The 19474-nt window shown below is 40.5% G+C and overlaps 1 protein-coding gene across 3 annotated transcripts in view; it reads right to left on the bottom strand.

Annotated features, from left to right (window-relative positions):
• Window positions 1-1424: 1424 nt before the first annotated feature.
• The window catches only part of LOC102572645 (histamine N-methyltransferase), a 30314-nt gene continuing 12264 nt past the window's right edge, over window positions 1425-19474 (bottom strand). For 2 of the 3 annotated variants that reach the window (XM_006270999.4, XM_019480557.2), the window contains 4 exons: window positions 14091-14198; window positions 10128-10258; window positions 9173-9266; window positions 1425-3259 (listed from right to left, as the gene is read on the bottom strand). In XM_006270999.4, coding sequence (XP_006271061.1) covers window positions 2904-3259; window positions 9173-9266; window positions 10128-10258; window positions 14091-14198 — 689 coding nt within the window. In that variant the 3' untranslated portion in view covers window positions 1425-2903. The remainder of the gene's footprint in view (window positions 3260-9172; window positions 9267-10127; window positions 10259-14090; window positions 14199-19474) is intronic. The other variant, XM_019480558.2, reaches the window with a different exon arrangement.

A 19474-nucleotide genomic window follows, 5' to 3' on the forward strand; every position in this document is an offset into this window, starting at 1 on the left:
GAAGTTTCTGTCTTGGGATACTTGTTCCTTGAATGTGTGAAAGAGAGACATGGATACTAATTTAGCCTTTGCTACTGGCTCTTCAGTCAATTACTTGAGAGACATAAAGAGAAAGAGAGAGAGAGACAGAAACCCTGACTCTCTCTCCATGCTGAAATGGGCTCGGCAAAACTGGAACTTGTGCCTCTGTACAAATTCATGCACCCCTACTTCAAAAAGGCAGAGGTTTCTGGTTGTGTTGTAGTTATTAAAGGCATTACAGGAACACACAATGCAATGGCAAAAAGCCTAGTTCCTTATTTTCTCATCTCTTTTTTTTTTCATATTTGCTTCTTTGATGTGGCCAGATTCCTGTCTTGCATTTCCATTTTCCTTTGTACATTTATTTTTTATATTGAGCAGTTCTGTGTCCCAAGGATACGCTTTTTCAGGTCAAGGTAGTGTGGCAGTATCCAAACGAGGTGATCTCTTTAACAAGTAGTGAAATCATGCAACCTTCTCTTTAATTTAGTGGCCATATTATAACAAGGGATTCTCAACAGCCCCCAAGTGTCACTGTAGGGGCAGTGCCACAGGCAATGGATGACAGATAGCTGAATCCTTTATTTGCCGTACATTAAAAATGCATACAGCATTCCATGCTAATAAGATGTATCTTTCCCATCCCCTTCTCATAATAAAGTACTATGCCATAGGAAGGACTCAGAGAATATATTAAGGTCAGCTAATATATGACATTATATATACTGATGTTTAAAAATGACATTAGATTTTGTTCAGCTCAACAGCTGGGAAATAGTGTGGCTACATTTTAAAGTACACTGGAATTAATTGCATTTCAAATAATTCTGCCCCAAATTAATACAAATAGCTATTAATGCCCAATCCATTCCCTACTAAATTGCCTGTTACCTCAAATCTTTAATATATTTATATTGCATCAGAGATGTATATGCAAAGTAAAGCAGTTTCCCTTGCATTAATGCATTACCTAAAGTAGACAATTTCTATATAGAATCAAAGTCTTTCAAAGGCGTGTGACACACCTACTTCACCGGATAAACTGAACATTTCACTATAAAAGTCACTGAAGCAACTATATTGTACTCCACTAACAACCGTAACTTGTATATAGCACAACAGTTTCTAAACCCATAAAATAATTTAGCAAAACAAATTCATCAACTACTGAAGACAGCAGTTCAGAGGGAAGGGATTTGGGATTAAATCATTTCACCAGCACTGAAAAGCATGAAAAACTTTTCCTGAGTAAGGTATGTCTTACTGTTCACAGGAAAAAGAAGTAAAAAAAAAATCCTTATGAAATGCCTTGCACTGTGTCTGCCTATTGCACTGTATATGACACCAAGGCCAATACACCCCAGTATAACTGCATTGAAAACAAGAACTCAACTGAAGCCAGATCAGTTTTGTACTCTAAGTTTTATTTTATATCTTGTACATTATAGCGTGCCTACAAACCTTATTCAGTGTTTGCTACACAAAGCTTCAGAGATAGAAAACTGGGAGAGTGCATATGTATCTAACTAAAAACACCAACACAGGAAACCATGTTATGCTAAACATGGACATCAACTCATCCTGACCAGAGGATTTGCTTTCTAACTACATCACCCAATCCACGTCAGAAATCTGGGGTCTGAGGTGAACGGCTAATGTGCATTTGTTTGTATGGAAGTAGCGCTTGCCATTGTTGAGGATCGTCTACAGTAATGTACCAAGCTGAGTATGGTACTAGTGGTTCTGAGAATCGGCTATGAGTGTTAGTTGATCTGATATTTATTTGTGTATAACACAGTAAGATCCCTGTTAGCCAGCACGAGTGGGGAATGGGAGTGCCGGTAAGCTAAAAGTGATGGTTACCTGATGTACAGGGTTTCTGACCAGACACGGCGCAAGTGGGGAAGGGGTTGGGGGCGGCCACATGCAGAGCGGTGGCCATGCAGGGTGGTGAGTGTTGGCAGTAGTGGCCGCCGCATGTGAGCTTTCCTTTTCCTGCTCCCCTGCACAGCAGGAGGCAAAGTGGCATGGTGCAGTGCCATGTGTGTCCTGCCACTTGTGGCGCAGCGCCATGCTGTGTGCGTCCTGCCGCTTGCAGTGCAGTGGCATGGTGCCAAAATTCCAGTTAATAAGGTAGTCCAGTTGGTGAAGTACCGAATAACAGAGATTTTACTGAATAGAATTACTGACTATGAGACAATATGAGAAGATACAAGAAGATAAGAAGAGAAGTATGAGAAGGTAAGTAGTAGGTAAAACAATATAAATTAAAGCTGAAAATATGGAAACAGTAAAGCAGTACTATTAAGTGATGTTGACAAATAGGGCAAGTGATGTTTGCACAAGATGAGGGGGTATTAGAACAATAACTGGAGGTGCTGTCATTTTGATGGTAGCAGCATAATAACTTCAAAAACCATTAGCAGCTGAGGAGCCAGTCGCAAGATCAGTACTTTTGGAATGAGAGTTTATAAGCTATAAGAGGGAGAAGGGAGGTTTCCAGATGTATTTCTTTTAAGAAAAATATTTTGACTATACAATGCATTTCAAACACAGTGTTCAAATGTCTTCAAGGTCATTATTAAACATTAGGCTGAAGATTATATTTTGGTCCTTGTTGGGTTTTAATTAACAGTCCCACTTACAGGCATTTTGATTATAAAGCTATTGTATAATAAAGGAAGTTTACTATTCAGCAAGTTATTCATTCATATATTAGTAAAGAATTAGCAATACATAGATATACATTTATAAAACAACTACTGTTTTCATACCTTCTAATATTTCTAATATGTTTATCGGTACCCCAGTAAATTTACCAGTCTGCAAAATATGCAGAGCTTTTACAGTGCTTATGGGTTGAGAAATCCAGTAGCACTTATTTATGGCTCAATCACTATTGCACTCAGGTTATTATTAAAAAAGACCTTTCCATCTCTCTCTTCACTGCATTCAGGTTTTTTCAGATCTTCCATTATTGCATTTTTCAAATGAAGTGGAGCAGTTTTGCTAAACTCATAAGTTTCTGTCAAAAAATCCAGCAGAAGCTCCCCGTCTTTGTTTCCTTCAATAAAGCAATTTGTTATATCCATACTGGATGGAAGCTCAAAAAGCTGGTACTTCAGCCCCTCCATATCGAGTACCTTTTTGATGTCAGCAGATGAAACGTAACAGCTAGGAGCATTTAGTGGTAAGAGAGATCCATATTTCTTCCACAGTGTGTCCCAGCCACTGGATCCTGCCAGAGAATTTTAAGGAGTTGATAATATGATTTAGGAAAGACTACTGAACAAAGTTTCAAGTGGTCATTTTAAAAGATCATGGTCCTAATCTGAACAGAGTCTTTTCTGAACTCAGGAGATATACCTTAAAAGATGGGGCCAAAAGTGATTGTACGCTACCTATAAATCAGTAGGATTCTGGGATAGCTGGAGGAGCTAGATCCATACCAAGTTTACACTGGCACTGGAACAGTCTCAAGGACTCACCCCGAACAGCTAGAGTGCACAGCCTCCACATCCCCACTGAACGCAGCATCTTAAATAAGCCCTATACCACGGGCCTTCTACCCTGGGCCTGTATCACCCAGAATCCCTTCCCCACTGCCCTCAGAGGCTAGAGACAAAAGTTGCACAAAAACCAGTTTAAGTGATCAGAAGCCAGTTTAAACCGGTAATAGAACAGAAGTTCAGTGCACATAAACTGCTTTCCAAATAGCTGAAACTGGTTTAAGATAAACCTGGTTGAATGTCATATCAGACTTGACTGATTTAGGTCCAGCTGGTTTATGGAACTTCTGTCCCAGACCAGAATGTTCCTAGATACAAATATTTGAAACCTAAAGATTTGAAGCCCATTCCTTCTCATGTATTTTGGTTTACATTAGTGCCAGAAACGTTGGAGTATGCTCTATCACCTATTTAAAGAGGAAGATAGGAGTGTGTATGTATACAGTACAAAAATAGATGCAGAAAGAGAGGTAGAGAGAGAAACCAGGATACCGTATGAAACAGCAAGGCCTCATCCTGCTGTTCCTGAGGTTGACAAAGTTGACTTCAGTGATGTAGGATTGGGCTCTTACTCTATGCTGCATACACGTTTTGTGCTTTCTAAGACTTATACATGACAAGTACAGTACTCAGTTGTATCTAATACTTACCTGGGGCTATACTGCGGAAACTGCCAAGCAGCCAGAGTACAGGATGGTTCAGGAGTCTGGAGCAAAATTCTGCCTCAGAGTTACTATATAGGCAGGAAACACATACCTGCTGCTCTGTCTCCTCCACACACAGGTAGGAAGGAGGACATCGTGCTTTTCTCCCCTATCTCACCAGCTTGGGGTAAGCTAATTGGCTTCTGGAGCCATCCTTCCGACTGCACTTTACTGTACAAGGGGAATGGAGAGAAGGAAATGTTTTTGTCTCCTTTTTCCTCCCAACATATGTCTAAACATGGCTAATCTGGCTCATAGAGATTACAGAGATATGTGGATACAAAGATACATCTTCAAAGCAGAGATGTTCTTTGCATCAACAGAGGGTTGAGATGAGGATAGTTGAGAAAGGAGCATTTGGGTAGGCTGAAAACAAAGCAAGATTAACATCTTTATTTTCTGTGATCCCAGTTCCATGACTCCACATGCTGGATGTAAATCATTTATTAAAAGGGTGATGAACCCTGACAGGGTGTTATGGAAGTAAAATGAGGCCTAATGAGGGGGTGTTGAGAGTCGTGATGGTAAATTCCCTTAACCAAAACGAGCTGCTTGCCTTTTTTTTGGAAAGCGTCTTATTTGCAGATGGTTACTTACAGTAAAATAAACACTTCCATGGTTTGGAAGCGGCTCTGTGATATTTTTTCACCTGGTGAAAATTGTATGCAGGGCACTAATTGCAGAAAATTTGCTGGTGTCAGTGTTCTGTGACTCTGCCATTTCTGCACTGAGCAATTATACACTACCTGACTGAAGCATTATTTTAATAGCTCTCTATAGGCACAACATATGGTGCTACTTTTGCTTTCAAGATGATGTAAACTGAATGGTATTCTTTTTATTATGTTAAAAATAACACAACATAACTCTGGTAGCTGCATTGGCTTTCTGACAGGTATAGAGTGGGAGGAACTGAAAACATATCCGAGTGACCAAGTTTTCCTTAGTGTCCCTTCTCTGTTTCCTGTTCTTCCACTAGATAAAATATTAAAACATCCTAATGTGCTAATGCAGGAAATTATAAGCTGCATTGGGGGGGAGGGGGAGTTGAGGGCTAAATAGTTTGAAACTGGCTTTTTTGTATTTATTTTCCTGTCTCTTTCCATCTTATAAGTCTCTTTTTAATTCATTCTGTTCAGGGTTTCTCCCTCCCCTTCACATTTATTATTTTCTTTCTTCCCTGCTATTCTGATCTGCCTCTGCTCTCGCTTTCCTTTTTCCTGTTAGCAGTTTTAGTTTCTGTTCTTCTGTATTCCATTATCCATTCATCATTAAGCTTTTTCAGACGTTACTGGCTACTCCAAGACATCCTGCTACAGACATACTATGTTTACTCAAATCAAAGTCGACCCTGAATTTAAGACAATCCCCTAATAATTACATTCTATATCTGAAAAATGTATGAATTTGTTATAATTTTCCAGATATAGAATCTAATTACAGGAGGGGTGTCTTTAATTCATTGCTGGCCCCCGCAACGGCTCCCAACAGTCTCTACTTTTCCCCTCCCCTCATTCCCTTACTGGCGGATGCTGCTTGGGCTCTGTTCCCTCCCAGAGCACAGCAGGTGGAAGCACAGCCACTGCCATCCATACAGCAGTGTCGATGGTGCTGATTGGCTGGGCAAGAGCTATGCATCAGTGTCAGCACTGCTGATTGGTCAGGCAGGGGACAGAGTTTCCATGTGCTCTGTGCCCGAGAGGAAATGTAGCCTGAGCCGGAGCCAAGCTGTGCCTGATAGTAAGGGGGAGGAAAAGTAAATTCAAGTAAATACGGTACTTGCCGACATGTAGTCAGGAAAGGCGGAAGATTGCAGCACAAAAATCAAACGTGCAAAATCAGCAATCATTACTTGCATATGTATCTGAGCGTATACTTAAGAGTCATTCATGTAATCTTTGTAAATCATGAGATTCATGATTTTCAGAGCCAAGTACCATGAAAAATTATGACTCTCAAAACGTACTAATTTCGGTGAGATCTTCAAATATGAATACTAGTGCAGATTTTTTCTAAATAAATTCATTTTGACACCCTTTCTTCATTCACCTCCCATAAGTATTTCAGTGACCATGTATACTGGCAGGAAAAGTTTTTCATGACTATCCCAGAATATTGCCAACAACCCAAGTTTAAGAGCTTTGCTTGGCAATCAAAGGACATAAACATGTTAGTTGATCTATGCATCCATTCAAATCTGTTATAATTTTAAATATGGAATATGGGGAATTAACAGCTGCAATCCATGTGTGTCTACACGTGCCCCTATGGCACCGTTGTTATTGCGTCGTCATTTCCTTTTGGAAGTACTAAATGATGGCGCAGTAAAGCCTGTACTACACCGTGCCAGCAGTGCACGATTATTTTTAGCCCCTACCTCACCATAGCAACACATTATACTGAAGGAGCACGTTGCTATGGTGACCTAATGGCAGCATCATGGTTTTTGCCCATGGACGTTACATCGCTGTAGCATGTTGCTATGGTGATGTAGCATCACATATAGAGACCCCCCCCCACTACAAACTAAAAATTATTCAAATATAATTTTTTTTAAGAAAAAAACCCCCTCATAATAAGCATATATCAGGAAATTGCAGCTTTTTTACAGGCTGTTTATGGCCTGTAAAAGAGATACATTAGCTCTACAAAAAAAATCAAACAACACAAATATTGCCCAAATCTTATAAAAACAAAAACAAAGCACTAAACAAATAATCCTTATTCCTGTAGAAATAATCATAGATGAGGATTATAAAGTGTTGGATGTCGTTATCCAAATATTCCTTATAACTCAATGATATAGTGAAATTTTTCCTGAGTTATGTTAGATGCCAATCATGGCACCTCTAATTTAATCAGCTTCATCTGATTTCACAGTAAACCTTAAGTTATTCTGGTTTTCCCTTTTGCTGTTGAATTGATCATGTACAGCAAAGCTGTCCAATTTCTGACCCTCCAGGGGTCGCGGGCCACACTGCCTCAGGGCACAAGCAGAAGCTACAATAAGCAGAGTCCAAGGAAGAAGGTGGTAATGCCAGGAACAGTGCAGGAGGATCTGTGGCAGGAATAGGTGCTAGAAAGATGTAGTGACAGCTGGGAGAGCAGCACCTAGACCCAGGGGCAGAAGCATGGGAAGCTGTGGAGGTAATGGCAGCAGGAGCACACAGGCCATGACTCAAGCACTCACTGGACATGATTTGACCAGCCATGATATACAGTATTTCAGCCAGATTTGAAGTATCCCATCTAATCCTAAAGATGAGTTTTTTTCCCACATAAAATAATATTAAGGAAATGGGAAGTTAAACGGGAAAATGAACCATATGTCTATAAATGCTTGTTGCGTGGCATGACAGATCAGTTATAGCTATTTACTCAATTCTACACATCCCTGGAAGTTATGAGACCTGGTGCCTGATCTTGAAAACATCAGCTATTGGGGCTAAAACACAGGAGGGTCCTCTGTTGGGGCTTATGCTCACCTGCTATATGCACATAGGTAGCCAAATACCTACCCAGCCAGTGCATAGCCTACTGCACATGCCCAAAAGCCTACGTGTCCAAACTACACAGGTAACAGAATCACCAACTGTGTGTAAGTGCCCACGAGACCACTTGGAAAACTGCCATTTGGGGGCATAGAAGTCTAGAAGGTGAATCAAAATGTAGTCATTCTGGGTATGTACAGCCATTACATTTAAATCAACATAACTGAGGTTACACTGATCTAAATGGCCATCTGTGCAGGCATTCAGAAGAGTTAAATCAGGCAAAAAAATGGCAGGCATGATCACCTCTGAGGAAGTGAACTAACTTAGATCGGGAACAGGTTAACCTGGTCTATCAAATGCCTGAACACATTCAGAGTGCAGCCCTTGGGCTGGGAAAGCCCAGCTATTCATCGTAGCCCTGGGCCTGCACTCGTCCTACCCCTGGACCCTGACTGGGCTATTGTTAGGCCCCCTGACCCTCCCAAACCAACAGTTACCCCTTTTCCAGGTCAGTGTCCAGCCACTGAGGCCCACAATTAGCATTGCTGGCTGCTTCTCCAGGCCCTTCCTCTTTAGCTGCCCAGTAAGCAATAGAAGTACTGACGGGTGTCATTGGCTTGCCATTAAGAGAAAAAAGTGGATGTAATCCTTCCTACAAGGTGTCAGGGGCCCTAACAGGCAGCCTAGCCTCAGCTAATTTCCTAGTTGTCCACACCTGCCTGGGTCTTGGACTGGCAGCCCTACCCCAACTAGTGATTCTACCTGGCCACTGGTAGGGTCTCCCCATAGGCTACTGGGAAGAGCAGCCTACTGATTTACTTCCACCTGTGGCAGCAAGCTGCACTTTCTCTGAAAATCTTCTCTGGTAGGCCTCTCTGATCCTGTGTTCTCTGGTTTCTGAGCCAGCTTGGCTCTATTCCTGGACTCTGGCTTCTTGAATTTCCCCTTGGATTTCCTAACTCAATATCTGACTCCTGAACCTTGACTTGACTTGTGTTTTGGACTCTGCTTCTGTCTCTGACCCTCCTCTGGTGGCCTAACCAATAGGCAAGACTGCCCATGACCCAGTCCTTACACAAAGGAATTGGGGACTAGAACCTGGGTCACTTCCTTCCTAGGCAAGCACCCTCATCAAGGGCTAATAAGCTAAAAAATGGGAGGACACTTTTTCTCTGTCAAATAGCAAGTTCTCCTAGACTTTCTGTGATGAAGGTTTTAGGGACTTATAGGCCTTCCTAGGTAAACCAGTATTGCCACAAAGCATAAAGTACCTGATCTCTTCTGAGCCTACTCAAAAGGATAAGTATAGCCACTTAAGTGGAAATAGTGCCTCTTGCATGTCTACATTTAGATGCTAAAGTAGGACTTGGACATCTTTAGACAAAATGGGATTCTGTGCATGTGAAGAACTGTGCATGTGGAGAAATCACATAAGAATACCTACCTGATACAATAATAATGAGAAGCTTGGCCTTAGCATCCAGGAGACTATGAAAATATCGGATAGTAGCAGCAATGTCTTGCACATAATAAAGCATCTGGAATGAGAATTGTTATTTTCAGTTAAGTGTGTCAGGCTGAAGAGCATTAACTTGATACTGAATACAAATTGGGTAGTAGTTGGCTACAGATTTGGGTGGGTAAGGAGGGTGGGGGGAGAAGAAGGAAACAGAAAGCCGGAAGAAAGTGAACACACAATGGGAGAAGCAGGAGAGTAGTGACCCAAGAAGAACCTCAAAGAGAATGAGTTTTCTGGGGTGAGTACTTGCTGAAAAGGCAGGCATGGATTTTGAATGAGGAGAAAGTATGGATGAGGTCCTATATTAAAGAAATGCTGTCCGTAGAATGAAAAAAGTAAAAATGTTAAATGTTCTTAATATTTTCTTTTCTCCACCCCTCTTCTCTGCCCTTCCTCCCCGCTCCCCCAACACAGCCGATCTCGGGGGGGGTAGGCGTACATTCATGTGCACCCCCTACGCGTTACCAATGCCGTTGCTATATTGTTACTGGGGGTAGCTTGCATACATTAATTACCCCAAAGTAAAAAAACTGTGCTTTTTGAGAGTGAGAACAGCTATCTATGACAGAGATCTATGTCAGCTTCAGTGCACCTCAAAGTACAAAGACCACTTCATAAAGAGAGTAAAATTCTGAAGACAATAAAGTGTATTTCTCTCCTGATTGTTACACACAGCCTGATTAACAGAGCAGTGGTTCTCCACGGCAACAGTGTACTAAAACAGCTTTCATTTCTGCAGTTCCTTTATGACTGCTTATTTTGAATTCTAAGGAAATATGCTCACACATCTTCTCATTCAAGTGCATACTGAGGTCACAAAACTAATGCCTATTTTTAAGAGTGGTATCTTTGACAACATTTACCATGAACAGACTTTTACCTGAATCATGTGAACAAAGTCCCATTTTTTAAACTCTTGTTTCGCATTCATTTGTCTTTCATATTCATGCGATGTCTCTTTGTGCCAGGTAAACTTTACGTTCTCTAGGTTTGATGTCTTAGCTACACGGTCTAAAATACAGAGAGGATGGTACATAGTTCATCTCAATTGCAAATGTAGTATCCATTTCCATTCAGAATTTTAATGCAGCCAGACATTATCTTAAAGTATGGCATTTTAGTATCTTTTTTAATGTAGCAACAGATTATTCAGAATATTGAACCTATATTTTATATAACATGAGCAATTAACAGTACTAAATGACCACTATGGGAACAGTCTTAATCAAAGGATGACTGGCCAGATCTTTGTAGGATGAAGTATCAAGTGGATATCATGTCTTTATCTGTACAAAGTTTGGCACTATGTACTCTAGGAATCCAACAGGCTTTTCAGCACAGATGGGCACAAACATAAAAATTAGGGTCATAATCTGGTTCCAACTTCCACAGAGTCCTGGTATCTGGAACCATGATTTGGCTCACTCAAGAATGGGAAAACATTTAGACCCACATGCAGATGTCCCCTATTTCAGCTGGGTTCAGAATCAGGGCTTTGTGGAGGATATTGCAAAACTGTTGGTCATAAAAGTATCCTCCTATTTATAATAACTGAGAGAGCAATTAAATGTTCAGGAATATTCAAAACAGCAGAGGTTACCACCCAAAGCATAGACCTTCGAGGCTGAATGGGAGCTATGACACATAAGCTAAGTGGTAACCAAGGGACTACAGCAATTGGAAGTGCTAGGGCAGTAATTGATGGAGCTGTGTAAGTTTGTTTTTGAGAGAACCATGGTGAAATTCCAAAGGAGCAAGGGCAGAGAAAGATAAGGATATAATCAGAACAAGCAACGGGAACATGTTCCCGAGGGAAGCTAAGAGAAAGAACTTTTGAACTAAGTGCTAACTGAAAAAGAGGTTTAAAACTGGGAATAAAGGCATTATATCTTGACGTTTTATTCCTGCTGGGTTCAGGGAAACAGGACTTTGTTCTGTTTTATAAACAAATAGGTCTGCCTCATAAAAATACCAGCCTCCAATTACAATTCCTCCTTCTAATCAGAACAATCTGCAAGACCCTGATTTTTTTTTACTAACTGCTTGGGTCAAAAGTGAAGTAGTAGTTTATTGTGATGATAATTATGGAAGGGAGATAGGAGGCATATTTGAAAGCACTGATTTAATGTGTGTACAAAGATTGAGATAGGGGTAAAAATGGTTAAAGAATATAATATGCTCTAATTTAGAAGCCTGATTCCCCTCCGTTATTTTCAATGGTGTGACCTTAGTAAAATGGATGTACCATAATGGCGAATTAAATCCTTATATGTACAAGCACAGGTTCAGAATAATATGATTTTTTAAATCAGTGCTTTTTTACCAGTAATAAAAATGTTTCTCTTTTTAGGTTTTGATTATGATATACCTCTACAGAACAGATGAGCAATGTTCCATCAGCGCTTATCTCCCTTCCCTTTACTTTTGGAAATGGGCTACCCATTTTGGATGCTGCTGCTGCTAGTCTGTTCTCTTCCATTTATCAGTCATTGGCCTGTGTGCCCACAGTTCAGATCTAATTTGCTATTTTAAACTCAGCCGTCATTCAGCAGCAGTCCATATCACAATCACAAATAATTTGGTGCAATCTGGTTCAATCTAATTGCTAGTTGGTCTGTAAGGAGACATTAGGAAGAAAATTGAATTGCTTGCCAAGTCAGAACAGCGTGGGGTTTTTGTGTCAATGTTCAGAAACCATAAACTGGCTTTGGCTAAAATAAATTTCTGCCTCCAAAATAATCTGAACCTCAACTCCTCTTAGCAGTTCTGAGAATTTGCACTTGGGGAGAGTGCTATCCCAGATTTATGTGCCAGTTCTCCTCCTGGCAGTCCCCTCTTGGTTGCAAAAACCATGAATTGTGGCGCTTTCTCTTGTGGTTTGACTTGACGCTGGAAATACAGGGTTCTCAGCAATCCAGACGGCCTTAATGTACTACTGAGACTCAGACCAATCACATTTAATGGAATTCTTTGTTGGCTACGTCCCAGAAGTCAAAACAACTGAGTTGCCACTCTAGGTTTTATAGTTACAGGAGAAAACTCAGCCATGCCAATCTACACTTGGTGTCATAGCCACGTCCCAGGCTCACCTAATGAATGGATTTATGTGTTTAACATGGAAATTAGGTTGTTACCCTCATGGAAGGACAAAGCAGATTAAGTTGAGAATTTGGTTTCTGAATTGTCAAGAGAACAGACAGCTTTCCCACTCAAGAAAGAGCTTATGACATTTTTTTATATTTGTGGGAGACAAGGTTACATACAAATCAACAAAATGTTAAATATAAACTTAGCCTAGGATTTAATTTTTAGTTTACTAAAAATTAACATAAAGCTAACACCCTTTTCTTTTACCTTCTACAGAAAAGGAGCAAATATTATGCAGCCAGCTAATTAGTGAGAGATCGGGGCTAAGTGCAGACAGACAAAAAGCCCAAGGCTGAATCAATTCAATTTTTGCAGGTTAATCTAAGCTGAATAAACTCAACCAATAGGCAAACAAACCGACATTCATGTTTGATTCCAGAAATGCAGCCACATGTCTGCAGTGGCCCAGGCCAGAAGCCAGGGGGCGCTAGAGAATACCTCCTGCTCAGCTGGAGCAGACAGCTTGGGCAAAGGCCAGCCCACCCACCCTGCGAGATGGGGTTTGTAGGGGGAGGTGCAAAACATCCTGGGATACTGGGGGACTGTGAGTTAACTTGAATCGGGATGGGATGTAGGACAGAAGTTAAATAAACCAATTTAACCTAAATCAGTTAAGTCTGATACTGCATCCATCCAGGTTTATCTTAAACAGGTTTCAGCCATTTTGAAAACAGTTTATGTGCACTGAACTTCTGTAGTTACAGATTTGACCCGGTTCCCAATCACTTATAGCAGTCCATGTGTAATTTCTGTCCCTAACCTGGATATTTTCATAATATAAGATCTTCAACTATCCTGACCATCCTAATATCCCTTCTCTGTGCCTGTTCCTGTTCAAATTAATGTTTTTTTGGAACACAGAACTCCACATCAGAGACAGCTATACACCTGAGAGTTGCCTTTGCCTTTTTCTCAGCTACAATATGTTGACAGCCCATGGTTACCAATTTCTTGTTTCCTGTGTTGCCCCTAGTTTTGGCAGCTGTAGGTCTCTCACACAATTGTTGACAAGTTTCAACTCTGTTTCACTTCTACATCTGGCCATTCAACAGTTTAAACTACTATGACTGCATGTATCATATTTTCTTGCTTGTAACACACTTTTCCCCAAAAATCAGCTGCTGGAAAGTGGCGATATATGTGAGGCACTATGGTAACAGGAGTTTTGGCCACTTAAGCTTAGGCTGGGCAAAAGTAAATTCTGAACACAATCTGCAGGGAACAAAATAGTGAGCAGGCTCAGGTTCCTAGCTCCTGCTACTCAGTTACTTACTGCAAGAAAAGTTTTTTCCTCCCCTTCATTCTGTCTTTGAAAAATAAGGTGTGTATCTTTTTCCTGGGCATTTTGATGCAGGGAAATATGGTAATATCTAATTTTCCAACAACCTGACACTGTGAAGCAATCTGTCAAGTCACGAACATATGCCCATGCAAAACTCCTTGAAGATCTGGAAGCTAGGACATTTTGTAAAAAAGGCAAGAAGGTCCATAATATTCATATTTGTTTCATATGAATAATATAATATATACCCTTGGAAAATGGACTTTACCTCCCATTTTATTTTACATGTGCTACTAACAATATGAATGATACTATATACTGGTAAATGAGTAACTAACTTTTAGAAGTGAAATCAGGACAAAATGCCTTATAACATGTCAAGTGTGTCATTGTTCAACTTTGCAGTTAAAATACCTTTGTAGTGGCAGATTTGTTCATCACTTGGTTCTATCACCTCATGGTTAATGGCAACTCCTGGATATCTGGCCTGCACTTTTGAAAGAATCTGCAGGTCAATTTCACCTATAAGACAAACATGATGCAGAAACTAAATCAGGAAGGATAAATATGAGGTTCCTGGTAGACATCAGCTTCCCCCAAGAACCCCCTTAAAAATTAGTAATCATCTTGGTTGACCTGGAAATTGAGGCATCACATATGCAGAAGACCTGTGGCCTTCTACATACTGCTCTGACTGAAGTGCCCCAACTCTTACTTGGAGGATCTGTCTCTAGAGATGAAGAGAATAAATATCACTAGTCCCATCAATCTTCAGATGCCTGCTGTGGGTGTCACCAGTCACACCAGATACAATATTTTATTGCAATGTGAACACACAACCTCTGGGAATTAGACTGTCCATCCTATTTTGTTTCATACATGTTATTAAATAAGTGTCAACAGATATCAACTGTCAGTCGCTATTAATGAAAGGTCCATACCCAGAACAAGAATCCTGAAATTTTGTAAGATTGATCTGGATCCAAATTTTGTAAATTTGACCCATTTCTTCTCACTACCAAGCCAAGTTAGTGTCCCTGGCTCATCACCAGAATCCCAGATGTTTTGTGTATTTTTATGAGTGGATTACTGGATCTTTGTCCAAAGGGCTAATTGGCTAACAAGACTCATGAGTGAGGGAGAAAAAAAAAGACGAGAGAAACACTGAAGACACAAAAAACTGAAGCAAAAACAAGTATGCTTTGTATGCTTAGCTTTTTCCCTGCCTAAGCTGAATATTGTGTCTGTATATATAGCACAAAGCAAATATCACAGCACCGGCTGTGTTTTATCTGTGCATCAAAGACAGTTCTTTCTAGATATTCAAATCTGCTGCAGTGATGAGTATATTGATAGACCCAACATTTAAATCCTTTGTCCAACATACTGCAGGCAGTAAAGAAGGCAAATAAACTATTGATCTGTATCACATAAAGGGAGAAACCAAGGGTGCTGTGCTGCAATGCTCTATAAGGTCTAGCTTAAACCACTGGCTTTGGTCATCCTATTTGACAAAACATACAGTTAAAGCAGAAAGAGTGAAGCAGAGGGCTACTACAGTGAAAAATGGAACAGAGGGCCTTATAATAAGAAATGTCTGAGCTTAGTCTTGAGAGCTGTCATGCTTTAACCATTTATATTGAAATTTAAAATTTGAGTTTAATGAGAAACATAAGCTCGAGGGTCAAACAAGCCTGGAACTGAAAGTCAGAGCACTAAAGAGGGAATGCCTAAAGAGGGAAGACGAATGGGTAGTTTACATTTCCAGTCAACGAACCAGGATCAACCAAGTCTAATGGACTTAGTCAACTAGACAACTGGTGACTCAAACAGATACCGTCCTATGTTTGAGGCTCACCTTTCTGGAGGCAAGCTGTCAACTTTTTACTGATCATGTTACCTCCCTCTCTCCGGCTTAACTTAACCTATGGTGTGTTTGTCTATTGGGGGGGAGGGGGGCGGTGGGGGGGAGTGGAGGAGAGTAGCGGGAAGGAATGCATATGGTTTTCAATATTCAGGCATCTCACAGTCCTTACTGTATCTCTCCCAACATCCCACCAAGGTAGGAAGAGCTATTGTTCCCATATTACAGAGAAGGATCTGAGACACCTAGACAATTGCTCAAGTTCACACTGGACATTAGGTTCAGTTTCCTGCTCTTGCTTTATGTCTCTTGCACTGCAGGCAGGGACCATGGTTCTTCTCATCCTAATACTGCAGACATGAAGAACTCTTTGCCCGCTTCTGATCCTACTATATGTTACTCCCATTTGTAACTATCTACTACAATCAAAGCACTTAATCTTTGCACTAACTAATATTTTTCGTTGAGAATGAATCCCTATGGAAAAAAATATAAACATGTAAGGATGGGTTTAATTTTTTCACGTCTAAGTGCCTTTCTTAAAAGCAATTAATAACATCAAAGCTTTACATGGCATTTATATACCCATGTTCTTTCAAGGAAGGGAAATTGAATTTCAGGAGTAACACAAGTAGCTGTACTTTTGCTGCTCCTACAAATGTAGCTTTTTATTGAAAATCAGAGGAAATTAAGTTATTTGCAGGCTGCTGTGGCTAAATCTAGAAAGAAGGAATTTTTAATTAACTACTATAGAATTTTTTATATTTGTTTTCATACCCAGGTTCTGTGAACTGTCCCTTTGAAAACTCTTTGCAGGTCTAGATAAAAAAATATTTGCATTTCATATTTCCATGTGTTGATAGGTTAATATATTCCTTTCTGCTTTTTCTGTGGCCAAGCCACGTGAATATTATTTTTAACCTAAAAAAACCCCAACTTTGATTCATAATTTAATCTACAGTCTTAATTGACTTCAGTTAGTTCTTTTATATGCAAACAAGTGTCCTGAGGCATTTTACAGTCAAATACGTGGCAGCTTGCATTATCAACAATTTGGCAATTAGGCTATTGGAATTATTTAAACTCTCCAACACAATTACCTTTTAAAGGCTACCACTATGCTCACCATTAAGTTTCTAATTAAACATTTTACGTAACGGGATAGTTTATACCACAGTTGCTACTTTATAGCACAGTTGATGACTTTTATGTTTTTTTTAAAGGTACAGCAACATTAGGATGCTGTGCACTGAAGTGTAAACTTAATAAGGCACAGGCTATTGTCAAAGGCAGACTGTTCAGACTGGCTGGTATAATGGGTCATGAACAGCTACATTAAGGGTGCTTAAACAAGTTACATTTTTTGCATGATAAGGATCGTGGAAATGCTCTACACCTATGACATAACACAAGTTCATGGCTACAGAGCGTTTTTAAAATGGCCAATCATGTGAAAAATTAACCCTTGTTATATCAGCGATTAGGTGAAAGCGCTCTAGAGTAGAGTACCTTGGAAACTTCTGTTTGGGTTCCCTGCAGGGGTTAAGTGCGGGCAATTCCATCTGCATCCCATGCGCCTTTGCAAAGCTGGGTCAGCACCAGCCCAGCCCCACCCCCAGGGTTGTCACAGAGAGGAGAGAGTCTTCTCCCTGTGCAGAGGGGGAAGGGATGGGTTGTGGTGGGGAGGTGGGGGAAGGTACCCCTACTGGCATTTTGGGAGGAGCCAGCCTGGGCCCACAAGGAGAGGTGGCTCCTTTCCCCCCTTCCCTGCCTCCTGCCCCAGCTCCTGCTGTGGCAAAGCAGAGCTGACAGCTGTGTGCTGCCTCTATTAAGAGGCTTGGGCAGGGGACTGGGGGAACAGAGCCCTTCCCACCTCACGGGCCTGCCTCAGCTCCCCACAGCACCCCAGCTACGGGCTTCTGTGTAAAGCGCCATGAATTAGACTGCCTTCCCAACAGGCTGCCTAAACATCTGTAGGCACCCTAAACAGCAAAATTGTCCCTAACCTTAGAGTGGGGGTACATGGGATGAAGGGTGCAAGCAGCTTTCTGAGCTGCCTGCACAGTGGACAAGGGCAGTCACAGTCTGCACGTCGGAGAGCCGGAGAAGGGAGGGTGCCAAGGGAAACACAATCCTTCCGTCTGACAGGAGACATTACAGCTTCACAGAAGCTTCGGTATAGGCCTGAGGCTAAATGTTACAGCCTAGCTCTAAATGAAAATGATGTCAGCCCACTAAAATAATGAATGGCAGAACTTTCTTATTTACTGACGGACACTCAGTAAGACAGGGCACACTGCAGCAGATCAGAAAGCAGCTTCTTGTAGCGTACATTTGTATGAATAAGACACAAGCTGATTGACTGCAGCATGTGATTTGAGTCCATACTCCCAGCCAGTGAGAATCCAGGTTTTTATGTTTTAGCAAAATGAACAATTGCTACTTTATCAAATCAGTGTCTATTGCACTAAGCTGAAGTCTCTTTGATTAGAGAATTAAGTGCCCCACTAACAGAGCAAAACGATCCTATTACAATCAACATTTTGGCAGTTAAATGGTCTCCCTTGTTTGGAAATAAATGTTCCTACTCTGTCACATTGTCTATTTTATAACCAACGCCTTGGCATTTATGTGGTTATTCTTCCTTATAAGGGAAGAATGTCAATGCTTAAGATTAATCTCCAGAAATGAGATGACTAGAGCATTTAGACTAAATTATGAGCTACTTAATTGACTGTAATGGGCATGCTAGAATTAGGGGACATATGTTTCAATTTAGGGGATACTTATGTAAAAATGTAGGGAAATATAATTTCATGTAGAAAAACCACTACAGTGTGGGTTCTCATTGGTAGCATGTATCAATCCAACTATCGCCAGGCTTTCCTGGAAGTATCACTTCCTGGATAAATTAGATTTGTTACAAGAAAGTCTGAGCAACACAGTACAAATATGAGAAGTACCAACACTTTTCATACCTTACCTTGCTATGTATTGCTATTTTCAGTGGATCTGATGCAATGATAACAATAGTGAGACATGCTAAGAGGAATATACGTACATAGACAAGTTGTTGCTATTTCCTCCAAAGCATTCCATCAGCTAATGACAAATCATGAGACATATTTTAACATGATTATTAGATATGTAATTACCTCAAGCACAGATATTCTTGGGAACCAGTAAAGATAGAACAAACATAGGAGGTGATCATGGCCAGTGATTTATTTATATGAACTTATAAGATAATAAGGATAATAAGGCAGGATAAAATGAGTTAGCCGTGAGATTTTTAGAATTCTCCCACAGAGCTATTTCTACCATAGGGGCAAGACAGTCTGGGGTTATTTTGGTTTACTTTTGAAAGTGTGTATGCTAATTCTTTAGGGCTGTTGATTGTAGCTGTATTGGCCTAAGGACATAGGCAGACAAGGTTCTTCGGGTAGATGTGATATCTTTTATGAGACCAACTCAATAGTTGGATAAATTGCTCTTTGCAAGCTTTGGGGCACAAACAACCTTCTTCAGGCATAGGGAGACTCTCTCTAAGACTCTTCCTATGCCTGAAGAAAGGTATTTGTGCCCGAAAGCTTGCAAAGAATATTTTCCCCAACTATTTAGTTGGTCTAATAATAAAAGATATCGAATCTACCCAAAGAACCTTGTCTGCCTATGCTAATTCTTGAGACTTAACTATCTAATGTATAGGAAACGAATAACAATATCATAAAAGAGAGAAATTCAAGACAGAATGACTTACAGAGACATTTACAGGGATGCTTTAGATCAAGGGAAGTCAAGATATGCACATTAATTGCTTTTGGAGTATAAACATGATCTGCTAACTTGAGCCACCTGCCCATGGGTCTCCTGTTCACTGAGGGCAGAGTCTGCACAGGGAGTTCAGGAAGAGATTTCATGTGAGGAGCACACA

Source organism: Alligator mississippiensis, chromosome 4 (genome assembly GCF_030867095.1).
Source record: "Alligator mississippiensis isolate rAllMis1 chromosome 4, rAllMis1, whole genome shotgun sequence".
In the NCBI taxonomy this organism is placed as follows: domain Eukaryota; kingdom Metazoa; phylum Chordata; order Crocodylia; family Alligatoridae; genus Alligator; species Alligator mississippiensis.